Here is a 23,376-nt window from a genome sequence, read left to right on the forward strand (position 1 = left end):
TATCTTTTCTACCCAGTTTCGAATTGGTTTTAGTCAAAGTAAAGTAAAAAAGAAACAGGGTATTTTACTCAAACCATTCCCGGGACAGATTGAATGGGTTTACATTTTTCCAACATACATTCCATCTGAAATGCCCCTTCTTTTGTTTCTCCTCCCCGGACGGCGCACACGTGAAGTGGGAAGCGGTGGCACAGTCATCTGGAATCCACCGAAGCTCCCCTTTAAGTCTGGGATAACCACCAGAGCCCTCCTTTAAGGCGGTGGGAAATCATTGCCATGTGCTAACGCGAGGTCGGAGGGCACGGAAAATGTTAGCGCACTTGAGGAGGCCATGAGGAAAGGATAGAGAGATGGTGGAGGGAGGGATAGGGGTGTCTGAGAACAAGGTATTTTCTGTTTTGTGGAGGAGGGGATGTAAGTGGAAGGGGAATGCGGTTGGGGGGGAGGGGGGGGGGGGGGGGGGGGCGGGGATTTTCTGGGATGTAGAAGTCAACCAATGTAGAAGTCAACCAATATTGTGACAGTCAAATGAAAGGTGTCAAGATCAAAGGAGAGGCGGACCAGTCCAATTGTTTTCTTTCTTTCTTTTGTGCACTCACAGGCTGGTGGTGCCCCTTTCAAAAAAGGTCACTGTCCCAACCTTAAAGTAGGTCTACCTCCTTCGTATGTACTCTACACCTCTTAAGCTCTCTCTTCTTTTCTTCTCCCACATTTTCACAGGAGTGCCGTCATGCTCCCATAAAGCCTCTTTTCTTTTCTTCCCCAAATGATCCCGATAAATCCGGGAGGGAGGTTAGGGGGTCAGACTCTGACATTCCTGAGCCCCTGGTTAACCCCTCTATTCTACCCCCCTCCCCCTACCACGTCATTGCTACATATCCCAAGCTATGACTGGGCTATTACACATGTTAGACATATACATTCATTTCTATTGGCCACATATGTAGCCTGATGACCTATTTCTATTGGCCATAGGTGGACGCTATTGCTCACATATCACTCTGAATCGAATCATGTCTACACTATTCTGAATCATACTTATGGGTACGGTAAAAATGACCTTGCAAGCTGAAGGGGGGACGGGGACGGGGGGGACGGGGGGGGAACGGGGGTGCATGACACGGCATGGCTCCGAAATATCATTTTGCAACCTTATACTACAAACCAGTGTCGGATTTAGGTATAGGCGACATGGGCGGGTGACATGGGCAGCCGCCCAGGGCGGTGTCTTGCCGGGGGCAGGCACGGGGCGCCTGCACAAAAACAATCGAAATGGTGACATTTGCGCAATCGGTTTTCTATTGCTCATTTGCACGTCACGTCAATGACATCATGTCACCGTGTGGGACTGTGGGTCAATTAACCTTGTCGGAGTGGACACCCTGATTCTAGATTGTGAGCTAGGCAGGCTACTGCCTGGGAAGGTCTCCCACTCAGAAGTACAAGATGGGGAGGGGGATGGGGGTAGGTTGACATCAGATCTCCCCACTTGAAGCCCGAGGTAGGGGGGAGCGGGGGAATCTATCAAATAGCCCACCTCTAACTTTATACAGTACCAAAGCAATTAGTAAAATCAGTCACACTACGAAATACTGTGAATATATAGTTTCACAGACATATTGTTGCATTTTTTTCTGGTTTGTGCGACATCGTTAAGAATAATATGAAACCAATCTGCACACCACCAAGGTGAATTGATTTAGTCTCGACAGTGTTGGGGGGATGGGTAATGTATTGATGCTCGAGTGCCAAATCAACACAAATTTGTTTCTATTTGCCTTTGTTACTTCTTTTTGATATTAATGAGTCTAAGTTTTGTGTGTATTTTTATATTTATATAGTTTTAAATGTTATGATGAATTATTTGTGTTGTTCCAAATGTCTGAATAAAAATTACAGTTAGTGCAGAATGGTGCTTTATTTGTTGTTGGTTGGGGGGGGGGGGGGGGGGCGCTGAAAGGGGGGTTCGCCCAGGAAGCCATACAAGCTAGAACCGCCACTGCTACAAACCATGTAAAAGCTTTGCATTCCTGTCACCAGGAAATGGTAAGGTAAACAACATTATATAAACCCAAGCAATATGGCCGCCTCCGTCACTACACAGCCACAACCATGTTTACATTTTTCCCCTGCCACTGAATCCCACAGAAAAATATTGCAAAAAACAGTTGCTGGGGAATCCAAACAACAGCCTGGCCTGTGTGTTGAGAAAGCCCAGAGGTCCGTCATCATTTCCTGAATTGAGCCCCTCTTTAACACCCCTCTAGCTCTCCTCCCCCTCCTTTCTCCTGGTACAGTGTGCTAAACTAAAGGCAGCGTGTCTGGCTACATCATTGACGATGGGAAACTCTGCTAAAAGCTCACAGACAACCTCATTTATCCCCCCCAAATACTTATCCCAGAGGAGTGCAGAGATTCGCTGCATGTCACTGCATGGTGGGTATCCCATGACGACGCTAAGGCCCACTCTGGTTTTAAATATTCATCTACTGATCCGTCTGCTTGTTCGTTTGGTTTACCCACCTCCAGGCAGGCTGGGACAAGCCACCTTTTCAACCAGACTGCTACCTGCCAAGCTGCCCGGCACACTTCCTCCTCTTGTGCCCAAATGATTTCCTTTGTTTGATGCCTTCTCGACACATAGAGAAGGAGAACATTTGTGGACAAAACATTTGTGGATGTTGACCTATACTCAGTATTCGCACCACAAAGCAAAGCAAATCTGGCTGATGACCAAACAACAACAAAAATAATATGTTCAACCGCTAAGACAAAAATAACACTATAGCTACATTATATAGCGATAAACGATAGCTATACTTCAAAGAAGAGTGGGACCTCCAAGGCCAATTGGTATGCTGAGAGAAGAGCCTCCATGTAAATGGATGTCTATCTCTTTCAAAGAGGGTATAATCATCAGAGGCATCTAAGGCGGAGGCGTCACACTGAGCTGCCATCCCCAGCCATCTGGACAGACAGCGGACGCTGCCAAGACCTTCCTGCGGGCGTGCTTGGCCAGGCAGCCGTGATGGCAGAGAGATGATATAGCTAGCTAGCTTGCTAACCAGGCTACAGCAGACAGAGACGCTAGCACTACTAACCAGGTGCCGCAGAATAGGGCTGGGGTTAGATGTATGTTGCCACCCAAGAGCAGATTTAGGAACAGCTTACCAGAACTCAATCTTTGATCTGACCATAGGAGATGGTTCTCTTAAGCATAGATCAGGAGAACTCTCGCCATATAGCTCCTGCAGCTGCAGTATGCTGTAATGGAATAGAGAGTCAAGAAAACAAACAAACATACACAGATTAACACTGAAAGTAGCTTTATAGGTTGAGTTGTGCTTGATGGCAATTCCCCAAGTGTAAGAGTCTGTATTTTGTACTAAACTGCAGCAATGACAGAAAACCATCTGCTGTATACAATTAATACAATCCTGTAGAGTTAGAAACACTAACTTCCAAAGCCTTGTTATGTCCACTCTTCAACTTCCCACTGGGCAAAAACAGGTTGAGTCAACGTTGTTTTCACGTCATTTCAATAAAACAAATCATTGTGATTACGTTGAATCAAGATGGAAAACTGATTGGATTTGAAAAAACTTAAGGGAATTTCATTATTCTTTTTCACCCAACTTTTGTTGATTTCATGTTAGTTGACAACTCAACCAAATGTAAATCAAAACTAGACGTTGAACTAACGTTTGTGCCCAGTGGGTTGTGTGTATTGATATAACTTATTCGTAGACTACTACTTTTTTTTGTGTCATTCACCCATTACTTCAGCTGAAAGTTATCTTGTTTTGGGGGTGTGTGTGTTTCCCTGAGTGTGTGGGTGGGTGTGTGTTAGTGTTTGAGTGAGCGAGTGTGCTTTTCTGTGTGTGTGGTGGTGCTGTGAATGTTGTGCTGGAGCAGCAGCTACCCCTATTGACAGCTGAAGGATGGTGGGCTGTCTGCCTCGGCTCAGAAGCCTCTTCTCTCTCTTACCATGCCAAATAGCGCCCTCTATCTTCCACTCTTTTATCAAATCCCTCTATTCCTCCTTGGCTCCCTCACAGCTCAAACCCTAAACTATATCTCAAGTTCTACAAGCAAATTATAATCCAGGAGCTAACTCAGAATATAGAGGTCATTCTAAAATGCTAAATAGCCTGAAAGCTAACTCTTGGTCCTGGAGATAACTCGGCTAACTTTTGGAGATAAAATGGTAGCCAACTCTCACTGGCCAGAACTCTGTTGCACTCATATCCGTCCAGAGATTCCACTCACCCAGAAGGGTGGAGGGAAAGGGAAGGAAACTGGCTGGAGCTGTAGCCAGCCGCCTCCGCCAGCGCTTACTTTCCCCTTACTGACCCCAGAGGGAGGGAGTGGTGATTTCAACATGGAGGACTAGTTGGAGCACTGCAGGGAGGGAGAAATGGTTCACTTACAGCGCCGATAAAACCTTGACCGCCTATGCCGTTGCCAAGAGCTGAAGAGAGAGCTAGCTAATGGGGTCCTGGGGCGCAACGCCATGCTAACACAAGCAGTCCTCTTTACCTCTCTCTCTCCCTTCCCTCTCTCTCTCACTTTCCATTCCTTTTCAGTCAGCACTCTCTCCCCCATTCAGACAACCTAAACAGAAAAGTCTCTCTCTTCTCCACTTGGCTCAGAGACTTGGCAAGCCTGCCATCCTCCCTCCTCCCTCCATTCCTGGTTCCACTACGTGTTTCTCCCTTGAAAACACATCTAATGACATAGCCTTTGGAATGGGGAGAGCACAGGGTTCATGGAAAATACAGGGTAGGCCTGCCATTTCCAGTTTTATGGGACGTTCCTGGGCCGGGATTCAAAACGTTCTGTATTTTATTCCAATAGTAAGAGAGGGGATTTTTTCAGTTCCTGTCTCCTGGCCTGTCTCTCTGCTGCTGGAGCCAGGGCTGCCAAGACACACAGAAAAACAGCTGCAGCCAGGGTAAAAATAATTACTTCTCTGTTTGTCCCTGCAAGCTTCCTTCACTGGAGCCCTTGTGCAAATCTCCACTCAAAAACACTTGCTTGGTCTGTGTGTGTCTGAGTGTGTGTATGCGTGTGTGTGTGTGTGTGCACGTGCGTGCGTGCGTGTCTGAGTGTGTGTGTGTGTGCGCGCGTGCGTGTGTGTGTGCGCGTCTGAGTGTGTGTGCGCGTGCGTGTCTGAGTGTGTGTGTGTGTGTGTGTGTGTGTGTGTGTGTGTGTGTGTGTGTGTGTGTGTGTGTGTGTGTGTGTGTGTGTGCGTGCGTGCGTGCGTGCGTGCGTGCGTGCGTGCGTGCGTGCATGTGAAGCATCAGTGGGAAAGACTTCTGGTGGTGTGTCTTATCTCTCTCCACCGCTTTGGGGAATACCAACAGTGTTGCCATAGTTACCGCTCTGGTCTGAAACCATGGCAACAGAGGAGTAAGCGCACCATTCCAAGGAAGATGACAGGGCAGAAGAAGATAATTGCTTTTGCACTCACAGACGCAAGTCGCCTTGCCAGGTTTTACAGTAAATGTGCAGAGTCAGCATGGCTGTGAAAGTCATATATAGCGATGAGCTCACCGTGCAGCATCATGCACACTGATTGGATTATGAGCCCAAGCATACTAATTACCTAGCCTTTATGGAGCATGCTTAATTCACTTAATAGTGCTATGTGCACAGTCAATAAAGGTACACAGTGTGGCTCGTATACTGCACAATAAGCAACTGCAGGGTGTCTCCTGTCTTATTGCCAACCTTAGCACACCCAGGAGAACAGTAAAAGTTATACCCATATAAATGGTTTTAAGAGAGATATGTAGGAATCAGTCAGTAAAGCATCCCCATTGGTTGGCTCTCTTTATAAACCCTAAAGTCTTACATGATTCTACTGTCTGATTGAGAGATAGTTTTGCAACAACCATTATTTGTACAACATCTCTAAACACTCTCTGACGTGTGTGTCACGGTCTTTCTATCCAAACCTCCAACCCACATCGACATAAGGACATGAGATCTGTCTGAGTCCCAGCAAATGACAAGAGTACTTGTTTCCTAGGGAATTGCTACAGACATGTATATAGACATGTATAATGTGGCCTGGGATGACAGCATGGATCAGGAGACCTCCAAACACACGAGCACTGGGATCACATACAGCAGGGCTTCCAAAGCAGCTTCCAGGAACGATTGAGTAATGGTAATAATAACCCACCGCCGTGAGACGACGAGCCTCTGGCTAAGCCGCCTCACGTCATGCCCGGGCACTGGCGGAGCTAGATGTCCCTGAGGGGTGAATTCTTCGCCAACCCTCAGCCAGCTGCATGCCAGGTGCGAGCTGCTAAGCCGCTGGCGAGAGAGACGACAGGGCAGGCGGATAATCCTCCTACCATGTAAATTGTCCACAGACAAGTGTACACATGCACACACTTGTTCAAACACACACTTGTACCAACACACATGCACGCACACAACCAAACACCCACAGCTTAACTGGAACCCCCCCCCCCCCCCAAAAGCACACACACCCTTCCAAAATCCTGTCAAGCGGCAACGTGTGGTCAATGACGCCAATCTCTAAGATTCAGTTACTCCTTTAATAAACTGTAACAACAACAAGCGGCCACAGAAATGGTGCAAGGGTGCAGAACGACTCGGTTGCCATTTAAAGGCAAAGGTGCACGTAATACCAGACACAGTCTGGTGATGATGTAATCCATGTAAGGATGTGCATGCCTGATGGTTTGTATTACTGCAGGTCTGAGCATGTGCCCTCAGAAGCCTAATAGTCAAGGTGGTATATTTTTGCAGCAGTCTGGCCTTGCACATGTATTGCAGCTGACCATCTGTTCTGTTGAGCAGCACTTCTAGGGATTAGCTATCATCTGGGAGATGAAAAGTGCCAACTAAGGCCAAACAGGCATAGGAGCAAGGCTCAGAGCAACTGGCATAATTTTTCGTAAATGAATTGGTCATAGCGAAAGCTAAATTGTACATGTTTTCTTACTAGTCTAGATGATTGTGCCACACCATGTAGCCTACTGTTCAATATTTCACTTGGCCATTGTTTGCTGCTGTGTAGTCTACCCCAGATTAGTCAAAATACCTAGAGTTGTAGCTAAATTGTTTCTATTTTTGCTACTCTGGAGAAAATACTGTTTAATTGTATCAAATGTGATCACAAGCCTGCTGCTTCTTTTTTTAATGAATTGTTACTGCCCCCTTGTGGTACTTTCATTTCAATGCGACCGACTACTAGTTACATTGATTTGAAGAAATCCTAACACATTTATTTTTTCCCCATCTGGGTTCAACAACATGCAACACTTTATAGTCAATCAAATGCATACGTTATCGGAGATATCATGTGATTGGGAATTAAAGGTGGATTCTTTTCTATCAGGCGGTCAATGCGGACACCCTAGCTGTCAAATTAGTCAGTGGTCCTACTGGTCCTTTTTGCTGCGAACTTGCGCCTGTGTGAGGTCATGTACCATCTTTGATATAAGCCAAAATTGAAATATTCTCTTTGTTAACATCGAAATACCAACCATTTCGGAAGTGATGATGGGCGGTAAATCGAGCACGATAGCCGCCGGTGTTTGCGGGGCTCTGTTCGTCGGCTACTGCATCTACTTCGACAGGAAAAGACGGAGTGACCCCAACTTCAAGAACAGGCTGCGAGAACGTGAGTGTTGTCTGCGTCCTTTGCAACCCGCTCCGGTCTCTGTTTGGGAGACCTGAGGTGCAACAAAATGCTCGAGCCAGGCAGAACTCGTTTAACTATTCCCAATTGGCGAAGTATAGAAGCTTGAATGGTAACGTTAATGGTTTGTGCATTAGATCTGATTCATTAATTGTTAGCGCACTGCTAACCCCAAAAGTCCTGCACCTAACTAGCCAGTGCTAACCTAACTAGCTCCTAGCAGAGGAATGCTCAACTCTGTTCTCTTAAATAGAGTTGAGCGTTTATACTGTAGCTGGACTACAGTATTAAAGATGGATTCTGGCTGTCAGCTGGCCACAATGCTTTATACACCTGCTTTACCGCAATTGAATGAGCCATGTTCCTGTTAGCAATTTTGTCATTTACCTTCCACCGTGGTAGTTCATAACCCTACCAGAAAAAAATAACTAGGATTGTTTGGCTAGTTGTCACTTGCTACTTAGCAGCTACACTTAAATATTTCCTGATTCTGACCCGGGTAAACTACTTTATCAAGGGATATCAGAAGGGGTGTGGATTATTTTGGAGCTTTGTTCAAAAGCCGAAGTTGTACTTTAGGGTGTCAATTTAGGATGTTAATGGGACTTCCTTAATGTTCCTAATCATAGTCTTGCATTGTAGGATTGCCTGAGAAACTAAGGTGTCTAAGTACAAACAGGAGAAATCCCCAAAGCTATTTATATTAACAGTGATTGTGTTTACCTCTGCCCAAGGGAGGAGAAATCAGGTGGCTGCAAAACAGGGGACAGGACTGTCAAAGGTGAGTAAAATCCCCTCAAGGTACTATTTAAATTCTTCCTCAATGAACACACGTCTAAAGAAGTCATGTCTAGTACACTTAAGATGATACCTTGTGGAAAATAATCTCCAATGACCTCCAGTGGAATAAACAGGATATCTTCACTGGCATGTATTAGGACACAGCAAGGTGATGGCTGGGTATGACTGATTTGAGACTGGAATTAGTGCATTGACTTAACCTTTCTATTTTTGTTACTCTGGAGAAAATACTGTTTAATTGTCTGTACAGTGGTACCGAATTTCAGTCAACACAACTGTATAGCTCCCCAATGGAAACAGACCTACTCGACTACACTCTTCCCTCCAAAATCTGTTACTTAAGGCCCATATACTTGACTCGTACAATAACGGTTCTGTGGCGAACAAGCCATTGTTTTCCAATGGAGGAAGTGCAAACCCAGCAAGAACTGCTGAGCTAGGCGGTGCGCTAAGAGGTCACTGAAATGTAATTCTAACCTTACACCTGACAAGCCTCTGCGGATTGCCCCGACTCATGTGAATAAGCCTTTTATTCTTCCTGGAGCATAGGCCATCGACAACAGCTTTTCCACCTGTCTATGTTTTAGTTATTTCTTGACCAATGAAAAGAAAAGTGTGTGTTGTGGAACTCTTGCAGCTCCCAGACCTGAAGGATGCTGAGGCGGTCCAGAAGTTCTTCCTGGAGGAGATTCAGCTGGGAGAGGAGCTGTTGGCTCAAGGTAAATCAGTCTTGCTTACACTGACATCACTTAGGCTGTGTGTTACACTCTATTCCCCATATAGGCCTGCTAGTGCACTTTTTATCAAGCGATGACCCCCTATTCCCCATATAGTGCACAACTTTTTACCAAGCGATGACTGCATATTCCCTATATAGTGCGCTACTTTGGACCAAAGCATTGACATCCTCCCCCACTACTTTCAACCAGTGCAATGACACCTTGTGCCCCATAATGCACTACCTAATTTACTTTTGACCAGAGTAGCGACACTGTTCTCCATATAATGTACTGCTCGTTTTGTCGATCTAAACCTCTTTGCGCTTGGTATTCCGGTATAGGAGACTACGAGAACGGCATCGAGCACCTGACCAACGCCATCGCCGTGTGCGGCCAGCCCCAGCAGCTTCTCCAGGTGCTGCAGCAGACTCTCCCGCCACCAGTCTTCCAGATGCTTCTCACCAAACTGCCCACCATCAGCCAGGTACAGTCCTTTTCTCTACTTCAAGGTCATTTAGCAGACACTCTTACCCTGGGCTGCTTACAGTAAGTGCATACAAGCAAGGAAGCTAATGTATCTAATATGTAATATCTAATATGTAGTCAGAACTGCAATCCTATTCAAAATTGAGCTTGTGTAACAACCCCAACACTAACCATCAGCCGGGTACAGTGCCTCTCATACATTTCAGGGTCATTTGCAGGTACTGAAAAGTTGTTGCGCTGTGCTATTAGCATAACCATTGTCACAATGTGTGTGCAACAGTCTGCTACAGATAGCTTTTGACCAACTAACTTTTTAGTGCCCGCATCTGCAGCAGGTACGCTTCTATTCAGAACAATTTACAGTAAATGTATTCAAGCAAGAAAGCGGAAACCAACTAGGGCTGGCCGATATGGCCTAAAAATCATATTTTTATTTCTGAACATTGGCGAGTCACAATAAACCTTGATTTTATTTTTAAACATTTTCCCTAAGCTTTGTTGCACAGTTAAAGGGCAATACACTGCATTTCAAACAGTCAGCAATAATCTAAATGAATTCAGGGCTTGTAAAATTATAACTAAGCTAAATATGATCCTTCCACAACCATAAGACTGAGTAATAGTTTAACCTACTTAAAAAAATAATCATTGCTCTGGCTTTCATGTCTGTCTATGAAATTGCATTTATTTATTTTTTACAAATTTAAACAGAACCATGCACAATGACCAACTTCTTGTAGCAGGCATAATAGAACATTTAACACGGGTCTCGTAAAATCACTCAAGCACAAACCCACGTGCTAGTGAGTAGCCAGCTAATGTTTATTTCAAGTCTAACCAACTTGAATCTATTTGCTAGCTAATAAGGTAGAACAGTTGAACTTATTTAGATATCGAAATCAAGTGGCCTACCTGGATAAACCGATGCTTATTTCTCAGAATGAGAATGAGTTGCCAATTCCTAATGTAAATGTATTTTTATGCTCATTGCACATTTATAAAAAAAAAACCCAGACTAGACAGCTAGCACATAAGTCTGTGGCTAAAATGCTGCTAGCAGTACTGCCCGTGACAGACTGAGAATGAATTTTCCACCATTGATACTCGTTTTAGATGGGTCTGCTCCGTACTACATTCTGAGAGTTGACACATAAAACGGGTATCATTAGAAAGGTTAAGTTCTCGTCTAAGCATTTCGGTGTTGGTTCTGTTGGACCAAACCTCAAATGCTGCAAATAGCGAGTTTAACTTCCTCTATGACAACAAGCAGTTTCTTTAATCTTTGTTGTTGTGAGGGGCTTGGTGTCTGTGTGCTAGTGGGAAGGTGCACAAGGAGTGAATGAGATGAGACCATAAGCACATAAAAATAATAAAAACGTAGATTCCTGCAATCCAGGCATCTGAACATTTAGCAAAAACAAATTTAGATGAATTAGATATCGCCCAGCCCTAAAACCAGTTGTATTATATGCTAGACAGAAGTACAATCTGATTCAAATCTGCATGTCTCAAATCAGGAGTGCTGATTTTTGGGTCAGTTTTTACCTTGAGTAAGAACATGGACAGAGGGGACCTGAGCCCGTATTCATAAAACATCTGAGTAGGAGAAGATGCTTTTTGAATATGGGCCCTGATCCTAGATCAGCACTTCTACTCTGAGACTCTTTATGATTATGGTTCGAGATCAACAACGAAGAGGAAACTGGACACATTTTGCATGTTTATGGCTTTAGAATTTGACGTTATTTCCCTCTTTCCTGCAGCGTATTGTGAGCGCACAAGGTAGCTTGAATGAAGAGGACTTAGAATGAGGATCGTCGCTGGAAATTTCCCCTCGGAACCCTCCTATAACGGAGTGCCCCTAGATGCTGATCTTGGGTCAGTTTTGTATTTCCCCCACTAATGGTTAAGGTTAGGATTGGGGGAGGGGAAGGTGATCCTAGATCGGTACCTAGGGGAAAGTTAATCCCGGTGCTCCTATAACCAATTTTCTAGACAAGTCAAGATAAGAGGTAAACTTTTTTTTAACTCACATTTTGGAGGGTATTGAACATTCTTTCGCTTCTGTCCAAATGAAAGAAACATGAACCCGTCCCCCACACGTGTTACTATTGGTCGCATCAAATTACCATATCGTGATTTGCAGCAACCAATCAAAAATGCCTATCGGACAGCATTGTTATTGGATTCATATGCAGTTAGAAAAATACATTGTTTTGCTTCTCTTAGTGGTCGGTCTCTGGAAGGTGTAGCAAAGCATTTCACAGCATTTACAATATCATCGCTGCAACCACTCCCACGTTTACACAGCTCTGGGACCATATGTATTAAGCGTCTTGAGTAGGAGTGCTGATCTAGGATCAAGTCCCCCCTGCCCATGCATTCTCATTCATTGTGATCTAAAAGGGAAAAATGGATCCTAAAAAAAAGCATTCCTACTTGATACATATAGCCCCTGTATTAAAAACTCTTTCTACAAACTTCTTAGATCACATGTAGGAACAAGGAAATTGAAAGACTGTCTCAATGTTGTTGCTTCATTGTATTTAAGTTATTGTTTTGATTTCAGTCCAACATGGAGATACTTTAGAAAGTGATTGAATGTTCTGTTAGGTCATTAAGAGGTTGTTCCTCTTTGTAAGAAATTGAAATAAAAAGGTAAATTACACTTGCTTCTAAAAGTTTATTTAGTCTCTCAGATATTAATGTCCAGAATAGTTAATGAATGTTTTCCCTACCATTAGGTGGGACCATAGACGTACCGTTAAAGTCGGAAGTTTACATACCTTAGCCAAATACATTTAAACTCAGTTTTTCACAATTCCTGACATTTAATCCAAGTAAAAATTCTGTTTTATTTAGGATCACCACTTTATTTTAAGAATGTGAAATGTCAGAATGTGCTTTATTTAAGCTTTTATTTCTTTCATCACATTCCCAGTGGGTCAGAAGTTTACATACACTCAATTAGTATTTGGTAGCATTGCCGTCAAATGTTTAGGTAGCCTTTCACAAGCTTCCCACAATAAGTTTTGTGAATATTGGCCCATTCCTCCTAACAGAGCTGGTGTAACTGAGTCAGGTTTGTAGGCTTCCTTGCTCGCACATGCTTTTTCAGTTCTGCCCACAAAGGTCAGGGCTTTGATGGCCACTCCAATACCTTGACTGTTGTCCTTAAGCCATTTTGCCACAACTTTGGAAGTATGCCTGGGGTCATTGTCCATTTGGAAGACTCATTTGCGACCAAGCTTTAACTTCTTGAGACATCAGTCAGGATGTTGCTTCAATATATCCACATTTTCCTACCTCATGATGCCATCTATTTTGTGAAGTGCACCAGTCCCTCCTGCAGCAAAGCACCCCCACAACATGATGCTGCCACCCCCATGCTTCACGGTTGGGATGGTGTTCGTCGGCTTGCAAGCCTCCCCTTTTTCTTCCAAACATAAGGATGGCCAAACAGTTCTATTTTAGTTTCATTAGACCAGAGGACATTTCTCCAAAAAGTACAATCTTTGTCCCCATGTGCAGTTGCAAACCATAGTCTGGCTTTTATAATGGCGGTTTTGGAGAAGTGGCTTCTTCCTTGCTGAGGGGCCTTTCAGGTTATGTGGATATAGATACTTTTGTACTTGCTTCCTCCAGCATCTTCACAAGGTCCTTTACTGTTGTTCTGGGATTGATTTGCACTTTTCGCACCAAAGTACGTTCATCTCTAGGAGACAGAACACGTCTCCTTCCTGAGCCGTATGACGGCTGCGTGGTTCCATGGTGTTTATATTGCGTACTATTGTTTGTACAGATGAACGTGGTACCTTCCAGGCATTTGGAAATTGCTCCCAAGGATGAACCAGACTTGTGGAGGTCTACAATTTTTTTTGAGGTCCTGGCTGATTTCTTTTGATTTTCCCATGATGTCAAGCAAAGAGGCACTGAGTTTGAAGGTAGGCCTTGAAATGCATCCACAGGTACACCTCCAATTGACTCAAATGATGTCAATTAGCCTATCAGAAGCTTCTAAAGCCATGACATTTTCTGGAATTTTCCAAGCTGTTTAAAGGCCCAGTGAACTTAGTGTATGTAAACTTCTGACCCAGTGGAATTGTGATACAGTGAAATAATCTGTCTAAACAATTGTTGGAAAAATTACTTGTGTCATGCAAAAAGTGATGTCCAAACCGACTTGCCAAAACTATAGTTTAACAAGAAATTTGTGAAGTGGTTGAAAAACGAGTTAATGACTCCAACCTAAGTGTATGTAAACTGTACATGTTAATATTTACATACATTGGGTGGGATAGCCCCAACCTAAAAAAAAAAAAAACTGTTTCAACTGGAAATGAGTGTAGGCATGGATGTTACGTCAGGAACGCTTACACACCATCTCATGATATAGCTCCACTGACATGTTAATTGTACAACACATTTTATCTGCTTTAACAATATCAAATTCATTTATATCACAACTGCACAAAGCACAGACCATCAAATGTGTACGACCTGATTCCTTTTCCTCGGTTTGAGTTTCTTCTTCAGTGCTTTCGCCTTTGCTTTTTTTCTGTTTGGGTCAGCCATCTCACCTTTGAAGGAAGAGGGGCCGGTGGTGGCTTTCGTTGCCTCGCCTGGACTTTTCTTGAATGGCTTCCCCATCGATTTGATTTGAGGCCCCTTCCCCTGTGGCCTCCCGGAAGACTTGTTTTGGGGACCGCCCTGGCCCGGTCTCTTCTTAAATCCCCCTTTGGTAGGCTCCTTCCCTGCACCCTTAGTCTCTCTTTCTTTCCCTCTGGGACCTCTGTGCACCACTTTCTTCTTCTCTTTCTCCTTCTTCACTGACCTCTTCACCCGGACCGACCTCTCCAGGAGTTTTGAGCCGTCTAGTTTCAAGGCCAGCTGGACAGCATCGATGCTCTACAACAAAAGCGTTAGCCGTTACAGATGATGCAGGTACGGATGGAGGGGGTGTAGTTAGAAAATAAACTGTGCTGCTGCCGTATGGAACTTGGCCAGCTCAGTAGTGGGAAGACTGCTGAAATGCATACATAACTGCTTCACACACACCTCTGAGCAGGTTGGGTGCGTATGAAATGTGCATTCTTTTTCTCACCTCGAATAAGATGTAGCCGAAGCCCTTGCCCATTCCAGAGTACTTGTCCCGCACCAGCCGCACCCCCTCCACCTTGCCACACTCCTCAAAGTGCTGTCGCAGTGGCAATTCGTTTATATCTGCAAGTTAATACAGTATGAGCCAAATAACCTGCATTTATTGTTTTCCTTTTGACTGAGACGTTCACAGGAAAGTAAACCCTCTTAAATAGTTACTCACCGAACGGTAGATTGCCAATGAATATTGACCTCTTGTGATCGTGCTGAAAGACGAAACGATTTTAGTCAATGTAGCAGCATCCTTGCTCAAACAAGTTTATACAAAAATCAAAGGATTAAGCAAATGTCAATTTATCACCTTAACTGGATCGAACTCTCAGCAAGTGCATTCTATTGCCACCAAGTATACCGATCTTAATGCTAGGCAGCTGCTGTGCTTTTTAAAATATCAAGTGTCATGGGACACTTACCGATGCACTTTTGGAGACCCTGTCGACCCGGATGTGAATGTTTTTCTCAATCTCCATGCCGTTCCTGCAAGAATTAAAGTAATACATATTAACCCACAAGGGCCTAAAGATAACACTTGATATGTTAATCTCTCGGACAGATGCACGTAACACATGGTAACGTAGCATCTCAACTGACTGGGATTTGACGACTAATGAGGAACTTTGTTCTGGTACGCAGATTGACACTGATCATTTGGACAAATCACGATTTCGCAGGTGCGCACATCTTTGAATTTCTAAAGGGGAACATAATAGAGCATCTGACGCAATTAAGCAAGACTTTAGTTCTGAGTTTACGAGATTATGATAATTTAAAAACAGCCATGATAAAATTCAAGTTGAATGCTTGTCAGTTGCTATACCTTTCCAATGCCTTCTCGGCTCCTTCCTCAGCTCTGAAAACCACGTAGGCATTGATGCTCTGCTTCTTGGGGTGAACCTTGCGTCTAGAGAAGGAAAGCAACAACAAAAAGTACTCAAAATGCATGCGTCATGTTACCACGGATATTCCCATTCAATCAGTGTTAGCGTTAATGAAGGTAAAAAAACAGGGAAACTTACTGAATAGCTGCTACTTTGCGTGACATAGATGGATCCTCTCTTACCTGCAAGGAAAATGACATGTTTTAGCTTCACCGATCAGGGTTGAGTCTTCAGAAAGCGTTGTATTATTCAACTTTCATCCATTACTATGAAGCATTCAGGAAGCTCTACCCTAGTGGAAATCAAATTTTATTTGTCACATGCACCGAATACAACAGGTGTAGACCTTACAGCGGAATGCTTACTTACAAGCCCTTAAACAATGCAGTTAAGAAAATACCTAAAAAGGTAAGAGATAAAAATAACAATTAAAGAGAAGCAGTAAATAACAATAGCGGGGCTATATACAGGGGGTACCGGTACAATGTCAATGTGCGGGGGCACCGTTGTCGAGGTAATATGTACATGTAGGTAGAGTTATTAAAGTGACTACGCACAGATAACAGAGTAGCAGCAGCGTTCCGGAGGGAGGGAGGGGGGGCAGGCAATGCAAATAGTCTGGGTAGCCATTTGATTAGCTGTTCAGGAGTCTTATGGCTTGGGGGTAGAAGCTATTTAGGCGCCTCTTGGACCTAGACTTGGCACTCCGGTGCTGTGCGGTAGCAGAGACTATGACTAGGGTGGCTGGAGTCTGACAATTTTTAGCACCTTCCTCTGACACCGCCTGGTATAGAGGTCCTGGATGGCAGGAAGCTTGGCCCCGGAGATGTACTGGGCCGTAGAGGTCGAGCAGTTGCCATACCAGGCAGTGATGCAAACCATCAGGATGCTCTCGATGGTGCAGCTGTAAAACATTTTGAGGATCTGAGAACCCATGCCAAATCTTTTCAGTCTCCTGAGGGGGAATAGGTTTTGTCGTGCCCTCTTCACGACTGTCTTGGTGTGCTTGGACCATGTTTGTTGATGTGGACACCAAGGAACTTAAAGTTCTCAACCTGCTCCACTACAGCCCCGTCAATGAGAATGGGGGCGTGCTCGGTCCTCCTTTTTCTGTAGTCCAATCTTCTCCTTTGTCTTGATCATGTTGAGGGAGAGGTTGTGCTTGCACCACATGGTCAGGTCTCTGACCTCCTCCCTATAGGCTGTCTCATTGTTGTCGGTGATGAGGCCTACCACTGTTGTCATCAGCAAACTTAATGGTGTTGGAGTCGTGCCTGGCCATGCAGTCATGAGTGAACAGGGAGTGCAGGAGGGGCCTAAGCACGCACCCCTGAGGGACCCACGTGTTGAGGATCAGTGTTGCGGATGTGTTACCTACCCTTACCACCTGGGGGCGTCCCGTCAGGAAGTCAAGGATCCATTTGCAGAGGGAGGTGTTCAGTCCCAGGGTCCTTAGCTTAGTGATGAGCTGAGGGCACTATGGTGTTGAACGCTGAACTGTAGTCAATGAACAGCATTCTCACATAGGTGTTCCTTTTGTTCAGGTGTGAGAGGGCAGTGTGGAACGCAATAGAGATCGCATCATCTGTGAATCTGTTGGTGTGGTATGCAAATTAGAGTGGGTCTAGGGTTTCTGGGATAATGGTGTTGATGTGAGCCATGACCAGCCTTTCAAAGCATTTCATGGCTACAGATGAGAGTGCTACGGGTCGGTAGTCATTTAGGCAGGTTACCTTAATGTTCTTGGGCACAGGGACTATGGTGGTCTGCTTGAAACATGTTGGTATTACAGACTCATGCTCGGCGTACACATCCTGGTAATCCGTCTGGCCCTGCGGCCTTGTGAATGTTGACCTGAAAGTCTTACTCACATCATCTAACTCACAAATGAGCACTCACATTGTCTGATGATGGGTATGAGATTAATCTAATACAGTGAATGGAGTACTTACCACTGATCGAAATCGAATGCTTTCAATGGCTCCCTGATCCTTGAAGACAAGCTGTAGTGTCTGAAAAACCAAACACAGAAACAACATAAGGCATATTTGTATTTTCACTTGATCACCATTTTTTTTGCTTTGATTTCAAATGCTATTTGAACCCAGGTCTGCTTTCAACATACCTAATCAATGAGATTATGTTCACTGCTTATAACACAACTAGGACTGGGGCTACTGTTACCTTCTTTGTGCAGCTGGCAGGAAGGTTGCCGACAAACACTGTTCGTTTCTGCTTTACCCTCTCCTCTGCAATTTGGGCTCCAGTCCTCTGTTTTTTTGTCTGCCTCTCCTCCTCCTCTGTCGCACCCCCTTCTCCCATCTCAACAGCTTTCCTTTTAGTCTTCTTGGGCATCTTTGGGACCTGTTCATCTTCGTCAGCATTTTGTAATGCACTTTCTCTGAAAGTGAGAGAGAAAGAAAGCTTTTATCTATCAATCTACATCTCTTGCAGCATATTCTTTTGCATGTCACAAATATTGTTTAATTTTTAATAGCTCACCTGTTTTCTAGACTTAAGTCTGCAGCTGATTTGTCCTTTGCGGCTTTCTTTGTTTGTTTCTGGTTGTTCTGGACTTTTGTGACCGCACCTTCCTTCACCTCCACGCTCCTCGGTTCAGGCTATGAAGGGAATAAAAAGGGTACATGACTCAGGCCCTCAAGCTCTCTAGTTCTGTTGGTTTTCCAGGTAATTACCTCCCCATCATTTTGGAAAGGAAAGCTAAAATGTGTGTTTCTTAGTGGGTAGGTAGGAACTCCGTTTCACATTATTTCAGAACCTTTTCTCTACTGAATATGGCCTTGGTTTCCTGGAAAACAAAAAGTCAGCTGGGCTGCAGCTTTAAGACCCGAGCTGTGCATCCTTGCCTTGGACTTATGGCCTTACCTTGGGAGCAGGAACAAAGAACGGAGTGTCAACTACTGGTGCAGCTTGGAACAATGCAGATAGCGATCCGGAGCTTGATGTAGACTCCTTTGGAAACAAGCTGCCTGATACTGATCCCACTACGTAGTCCATGGACTGTTTGTCCACAGATGGCCCCTCACTAAGAAAAAACAAAAAAAACCTTGTTAGACTTAATAAATACAGCAGCAGTTTGTTCCCTACCACAGTTTCGTGTTGGGTAGCTAGAGGTGCATGAATGCCAAGGTACGTGTAATATTTATTGCTACAAAGACAGCTTGCTGCCCTTGTGATCGTCTTCATAAGCATTTCCTGAACATCCAGAGGTAACAAAGGTAGGCTATCCAGTGTCAATGAGCTGTCAACCTAATTGGTTGCGAACAAACAGAAGCAATTTACTGAACAAAAATATAAACGCAACATGAAACAATTAGCGATTTTACTGAGTTACAGTTCATATAATGATATCAGTTAATTGAAATAAATTAGGCCCTACTCTACGGATTTCACGACTGTGAATACAGATATGCATCTGTTGGTTACAGATAGGGGCGTGGATCAGAATACCAGTCTGCATCTGGTGTGACCACCATTTGCCTCATGTAACACAACACATCTCCTTCGAATAGAGTTGATTAGGCTGTTAATTGTGGCCTGTGGAATGTTGTCCCACTCCTCTTAAAATGGCGAGACCTGGAGCATGCTGCCGTACACATAGATCCAGAGCATCCCAAACATGCTCAATAGGTGACATGTCTGGTGAGTATGCAGGCCATGGAAGAACAAAGACATTTTCAGCTTCCAGGAATTGTGTACAGAGCCTTACGTCATGGTGCTGTGCATTATCATGCTGAAACACGGTGTTGGCCACGGATGAATGTCACGACAATTGGCCTCTCGTCATGGTGTCGCTGTCCATTTAAATTGCCATCGATAAAATTCAGTTGTGTTCGTTGTGTGTAGTTTATGCCTGACCATAACCCCACCGCCACCTTGGGGCACACTGATCACAACGTTGACATCAGCAAACTGCTCTCCCACACGATGCCATACATGTGGTCTGCGGTTGTGAGGCCGGTTGGATCTGCTGCCAAATTCTGTAAAACGACGTTGAAGGCGGCTTATGGTAGAGAAATTAACATTCAATTCTCTGGCAACAGCTCTGGATATTCCTGCAGTCAGCATGCAAATTGCAAGCTCCCTCAACTTGAGACATCTGTGGCATTGTGTTGTAGCAAATCTGCACATTTCAAGGTGCACCTGTGTCAAATCAAATATTATTTGTCACACACATTTAGCAGATGTTATTGCGGGTGTAGCGAAATGCTTGTGTTCCTAGCTCCAACAGTCCAGTAGTATAACAATTCACATCAATATACACAAATCTAAAAAATAATGGAATTAAGAAATATACACTGCTCAAAAAAAAGGGAACACTAAAATAACACATCCTAGATCTGAATGAATGAAATCTTATTAAATACTTTTTTCTTTACATAGTTGAATGTGCTGACAACAAAATCACACAAAAATAATCAATGGAAATCCAATTTATCAACCCATGGAGGTCTGGATTTGGAGTCACACTCAAAATTAAAGTGGAAAACCACACTACAGGCTGATCCAACTTTGATGTAATGTCCTTAAAACAAGTCAAAATGAGGCTCAGTAGTGTGTGTGGCCTCCACGTGCCTGTATGACCTCCCTACAACGCCTGGGCATGCTCCGGATGCTTTAGTCCAGACCTGGACTAAAGCATCCGCCAACTCCTGGACAGTCTGTGGTGCAACGTGGCATTGGTGGATGGAGCGAGACATGATGTCCCAGATGTGCTCAATTGGATTCAGGTCTGGGCAACGGGCGGGCCAGTCCATAGCATCAATGCCTTCCTCTTGCAGGAACTGCTGACACACTCCAGCCACATGAGGTCTAGCATTGTCTTGCATTAGGAGGAACCCAGGGCCAATCGCACTAGCATATGGTCTCACAAGGGGTCTGAGGATCTCATCTCAGTACCTAATGGCAGTCAGGCTACCTCTGGCGAGCATATGGAGAGCTGTGCGGCCCCCCAAAGAAATGCCACCCCACACCATGACTGACCCACCGCCAAACCGGTCATGCTGGAGGATGTTGCAGGCAGCAGAACGTTCTCCACGGCGTCTCCAGACTCTGTCACATGTGCTCAGTGTGAACCTGCTTCATCTGTGAAGAGCACAGGGCGCCAGTGCGAATTTGCCAATCTTGGTGTTCTCTGGCAAATGCCAAACGTCCTGCACGGTGTTGGGCTGTAAGCACAACCCCCACCTGAGGACGTCGGGCCCTCATACCACCCTCATGGAGCCTGTTTCTGACTGTTTGAGCAGACACATGCACATTTGTGGCCTGCTGGAGGTCATTTTGCAGGGCTCTGGCAGTGCTCCTCCTGCTCTTCCTTGCACAAAGGCGGAGGTAGCGGTCCTGCTGCTGGGTTGTTGCCCTCCTACGGCCTCCTCCACGTCTCCTGATGTACTGGCCTGTCTCCTGGTAGCGCCTCCATGCTCTGGACACTACGCTGACAGACCTTCTTGCCACAGCTCGCATTGATGTGCCATCCTGGATGAGCTGCACTACCTGAGCCACTTGTGTGGGTTGTAGACTCCGTCTCATGCTACCACTAGAGTGAAAGCACCGCCAGCATTCAAAAGTGACCAAAACATCAGCCAGGAAGCATAGGAACTGAGAAGTGGTCTGTGGTTACCACCTGCAGAACCACTCCTTTATTGGGGGTGTCTTGCTAATTGCCTATAATTTCCACCTGTTGTCTATTCCATTTGCACAACAGCATGTGAAATGTATTGTCAATCAGTGTTGCTTCCTAAGTGGACAGTTTGATTTCACAGAAGTGTGATTGACTTGGAGTTACATTGTGTTGTTTAAGTGTTCCCTTTATTTTTTTGAGCAGTGTATAAAATATTAGATTGAGCAATGTCAGTGGCTCATACAGTATATACATATGAGATGATTAAAGCAGTATGTAAACATTATTAAAGTGACTAGTGTTCCATTATTAAAGTGTCCAGTGATTCCAAGTCTGTATTTTGGGCAGCATGGTTGCGTAACCAGGTGGAAGATGGCTAGTAATGGCTATTTAACAGTCTGAGGGCCTTGAGATAGATGTTTTCCGTCTCTCGGTCCCAGCTTTCATGCACCTGTACTGACCTCACCTTCTGGATGATAGCGGGGTGAACAGGCCGTGGCTCGGGTGGTTTATGTCCTTGATGATCTTTTTGGCCTTCCTGTGACATTGGGTGCTGTAGGTGTCCTGGAGTGCAGGTAGTTTGCCCCCGGTGATGCGTTGGGCAGACCATAGCACCCTCTGGAGAGACCTGCAGTTACGGCGGTGCAGTTGCCGTACCAGGCAGTGATATAGCCCGACAGGATGCTCTCAATTGTGCATCTGTAAACGTTTGAGGGTTTTAGGGGCCAAGCAAAATTTCTTCAGCCTCCTGAGGTTGATGAGGAGCTGTTGCGCCTTCTTCACCACACTGTCTGTGTGGGTGGACCATTTCAGATCGTCAGTGATGTGTACGTCGAGGAACTTGAAGCCTTCCAACTTTCTGTTGATGTGGATAGGGGCATGCTCCCTCTGCTGTTTCCTGAAGTCCACGATCATCACCTTTGTTTTGTTGACGTTGAGTGAGAGGTTATTTTCCTGGCACTTCTCCCAAGGCCCTCACTTCCTCCCTGTAGGCTGTCTCGTCATTGTTGGTAATCAGGCCTACTACTATTGTGTTGTCTGCTAACTTAATGATTGAGTTGGAGGCATGTAGTCATGGGTGAACAGGGAGTATAGGAGGGGGCTGGGCACGCACCTTTGTGGGTCCCCTGTGTTGAGGATCAGCATCTGGGCTGGCAGCCTTGCGGGGGTTAACACGCTTAAATGTCTTACTCACGTTGGCCACGGAGGAGAGCCCACAGTCCTTGCCGGGAAGCAAGACGTTTGTGTCCAGTAGTGGCTGGTTTTCCTTTTGTAGTCAATGATTGTCTGTAGACCCTGCCACATACTTCTGTGTAATGATCATGCTGTTTAATGATCTTCTTGATATGCCAGACTTGTCAGGTGGATAGATTATTTTGGCAAAGGAGAAATGCTCACTAACGGGGATGTAAACAAATTTGTGCACAATATTTGAGAGAAATACATTTGTGCATATGGAACATTTCTGGGATCTTTTATTTCAGCTCATGAAACATTGGACCAACACTTTACATGTTGCGTAAAAAAAATAGTTAAGTGTAATACAGTGTGCGTTTCCCAAACTAACTTGTATTTCCAACAATGTTCAAATTGAACATAATTATTAACGTTAGATACATGCGGATACTCGTGGAATGGCGACTAACCTCTCTCCAGAAAGTGTCTTTTTCATGGTCAGTTCACGTCAATGTTCTCGATGGTCGATTCCAACTGGTTTGAATGATGAGACAATCTTATAAAAACGTGCTTTTTATCATGGAAATGATTAATCAAATAATTTGTACGGGAAGTTATAATGAACACATCTATTTAGAACTATTTGTTGATGCCAAGAAGAAATGTAGCTATTTACTCACGTTTTACTCCATGAAGACCAGTCCTTCACCTAACTATGTCCTACCATGCACAACGCAATTGTAAATGTTCCTAGCTATTACATATGGGTGGGCTTTCATCCAGTGATCTAAAATATAGATGCATTGATTGTTACCTGGTTATAACGATGATGGC

At 44.6% G+C, this 23,376-nt stretch overlaps 2 protein-coding genes across 3 annotated transcripts; one reads left to right on the forward strand and one right to left on the reverse strand.

Annotated features, from left to right (window-relative positions):
* The first annotated feature begins 7,406 nt into the window (after positions 1–7,406).
* On the forward strand, positions 7,407–12,355 carry LOC106586159 (mitochondrial import receptor subunit TOM20 homolog). The gene is made up of 5 exons (XM_014173071.3): positions 7,407–7,663; positions 8,416–8,462; positions 9,120–9,201; positions 9,543–9,685; positions 11,451–12,355. The coding sequence occupies exons 1-5, from the start codon at positions 7,540–7,542 to the stop codon at positions 11,496–11,498; spliced, it is 444 nt and encodes a 147-aa protein (XP_014028546.1). The 5' UTR covers positions 7,407–7,539; the 3' UTR covers positions 11,499–12,355.
* LOC106586144 (RNA-binding protein 34) lies at positions 10,084–23,312 on the reverse strand. Of its 2 annotated transcripts, XM_014173048.3 has the most exons (12): positions 23,223–23,312; positions 23,013–23,076; positions 18,612–18,771; positions 18,228–18,346; positions 17,910–18,126; positions 17,678–17,737; positions 15,864–15,907; positions 15,665–15,748; positions 15,261–15,324; positions 15,011–15,053; positions 14,792–14,910; positions 10,084–14,595 (listed from the first exon to the last, which is right to left on the reverse strand). In XM_014173048.3, the coding sequence occupies exons 2-12, from the start codon at positions 23,036–23,038 to the stop codon at positions 14,173–14,175; spliced, it is 1,359 nt and encodes a 452-aa protein (XP_014028523.3). In that variant the 5' UTR covers positions 23,039–23,076; positions 23,223–23,312; the 3' UTR covers positions 10,084–14,172. The 2 variants fall into 2 exon arrangements, with proteins under 2 accessions (XP_014028523.3, XP_045561683.2); XM_045705727.2 differs by having other exon boundaries at positions 23,013–23,229.
* Positions 23,313–23,376: the final 64 nt, after the last annotated feature.

The sequence above is a fragment of the Salmo salar genome, chromosome 02, assembly GCF_965601325.2.
Source record: "Salmo salar chromosome 02, fSalSal1, whole genome shotgun sequence".
Classification (NCBI taxonomy): Eukaryota; Metazoa; Chordata; class Actinopteri; order Salmoniformes; family Salmonidae; genus Salmo; species Salmo salar.

What these genes read in the sequence shown, in the direction of transcription:
- LOC106586144 (XM_014173048.3), bottom strand. Translation starts at nt 23,038, where the DNA reads ATGAAAAAGACACTTTCTGGAGAGAG. An exon ending in CTGCCAGCTGCACAAAGAAG is followed by an intron (nt 17,738 to 17,909) that starts GTAACAGTAGCC and finishes TTGGTTTTTCAG; the next exon opens with ACACTACAGCTTGTCTTCAA. An exon ending in TCGGCTACATCTTATTCGAG is followed by an intron (nt 14,596 to 14,791) that starts GTGAGAAAAAGA and finishes CTTTTGTTGTAG; the next exon opens with AGCATCGATGCTGTCCAGCT.
- LOC106586159 (XM_014173071.3), top strand. Translation starts at nt 7,540, where the DNA reads ATGATGGGCGGTAAATCGAGCACGATAGCCGCCGGTGTTTGCGGGGCT. An exon ending in AGAGGAGCTGTTGGCTCAAG is followed by an intron (nt 9,202 to 9,542) that starts GTAAATCAGTCT and finishes ATTCCGGTATAG; the next exon opens with GAGACTACGAGAACGGCATC. An exon ending in AACTGCCCACCATCAGCCAG is followed by an intron (nt 9,686 to 11,450) that starts GTACAGTCCTTT and finishes TCTTTCCTGCAG; the next exon opens with CGTATTGTGAGCGCACAAGG.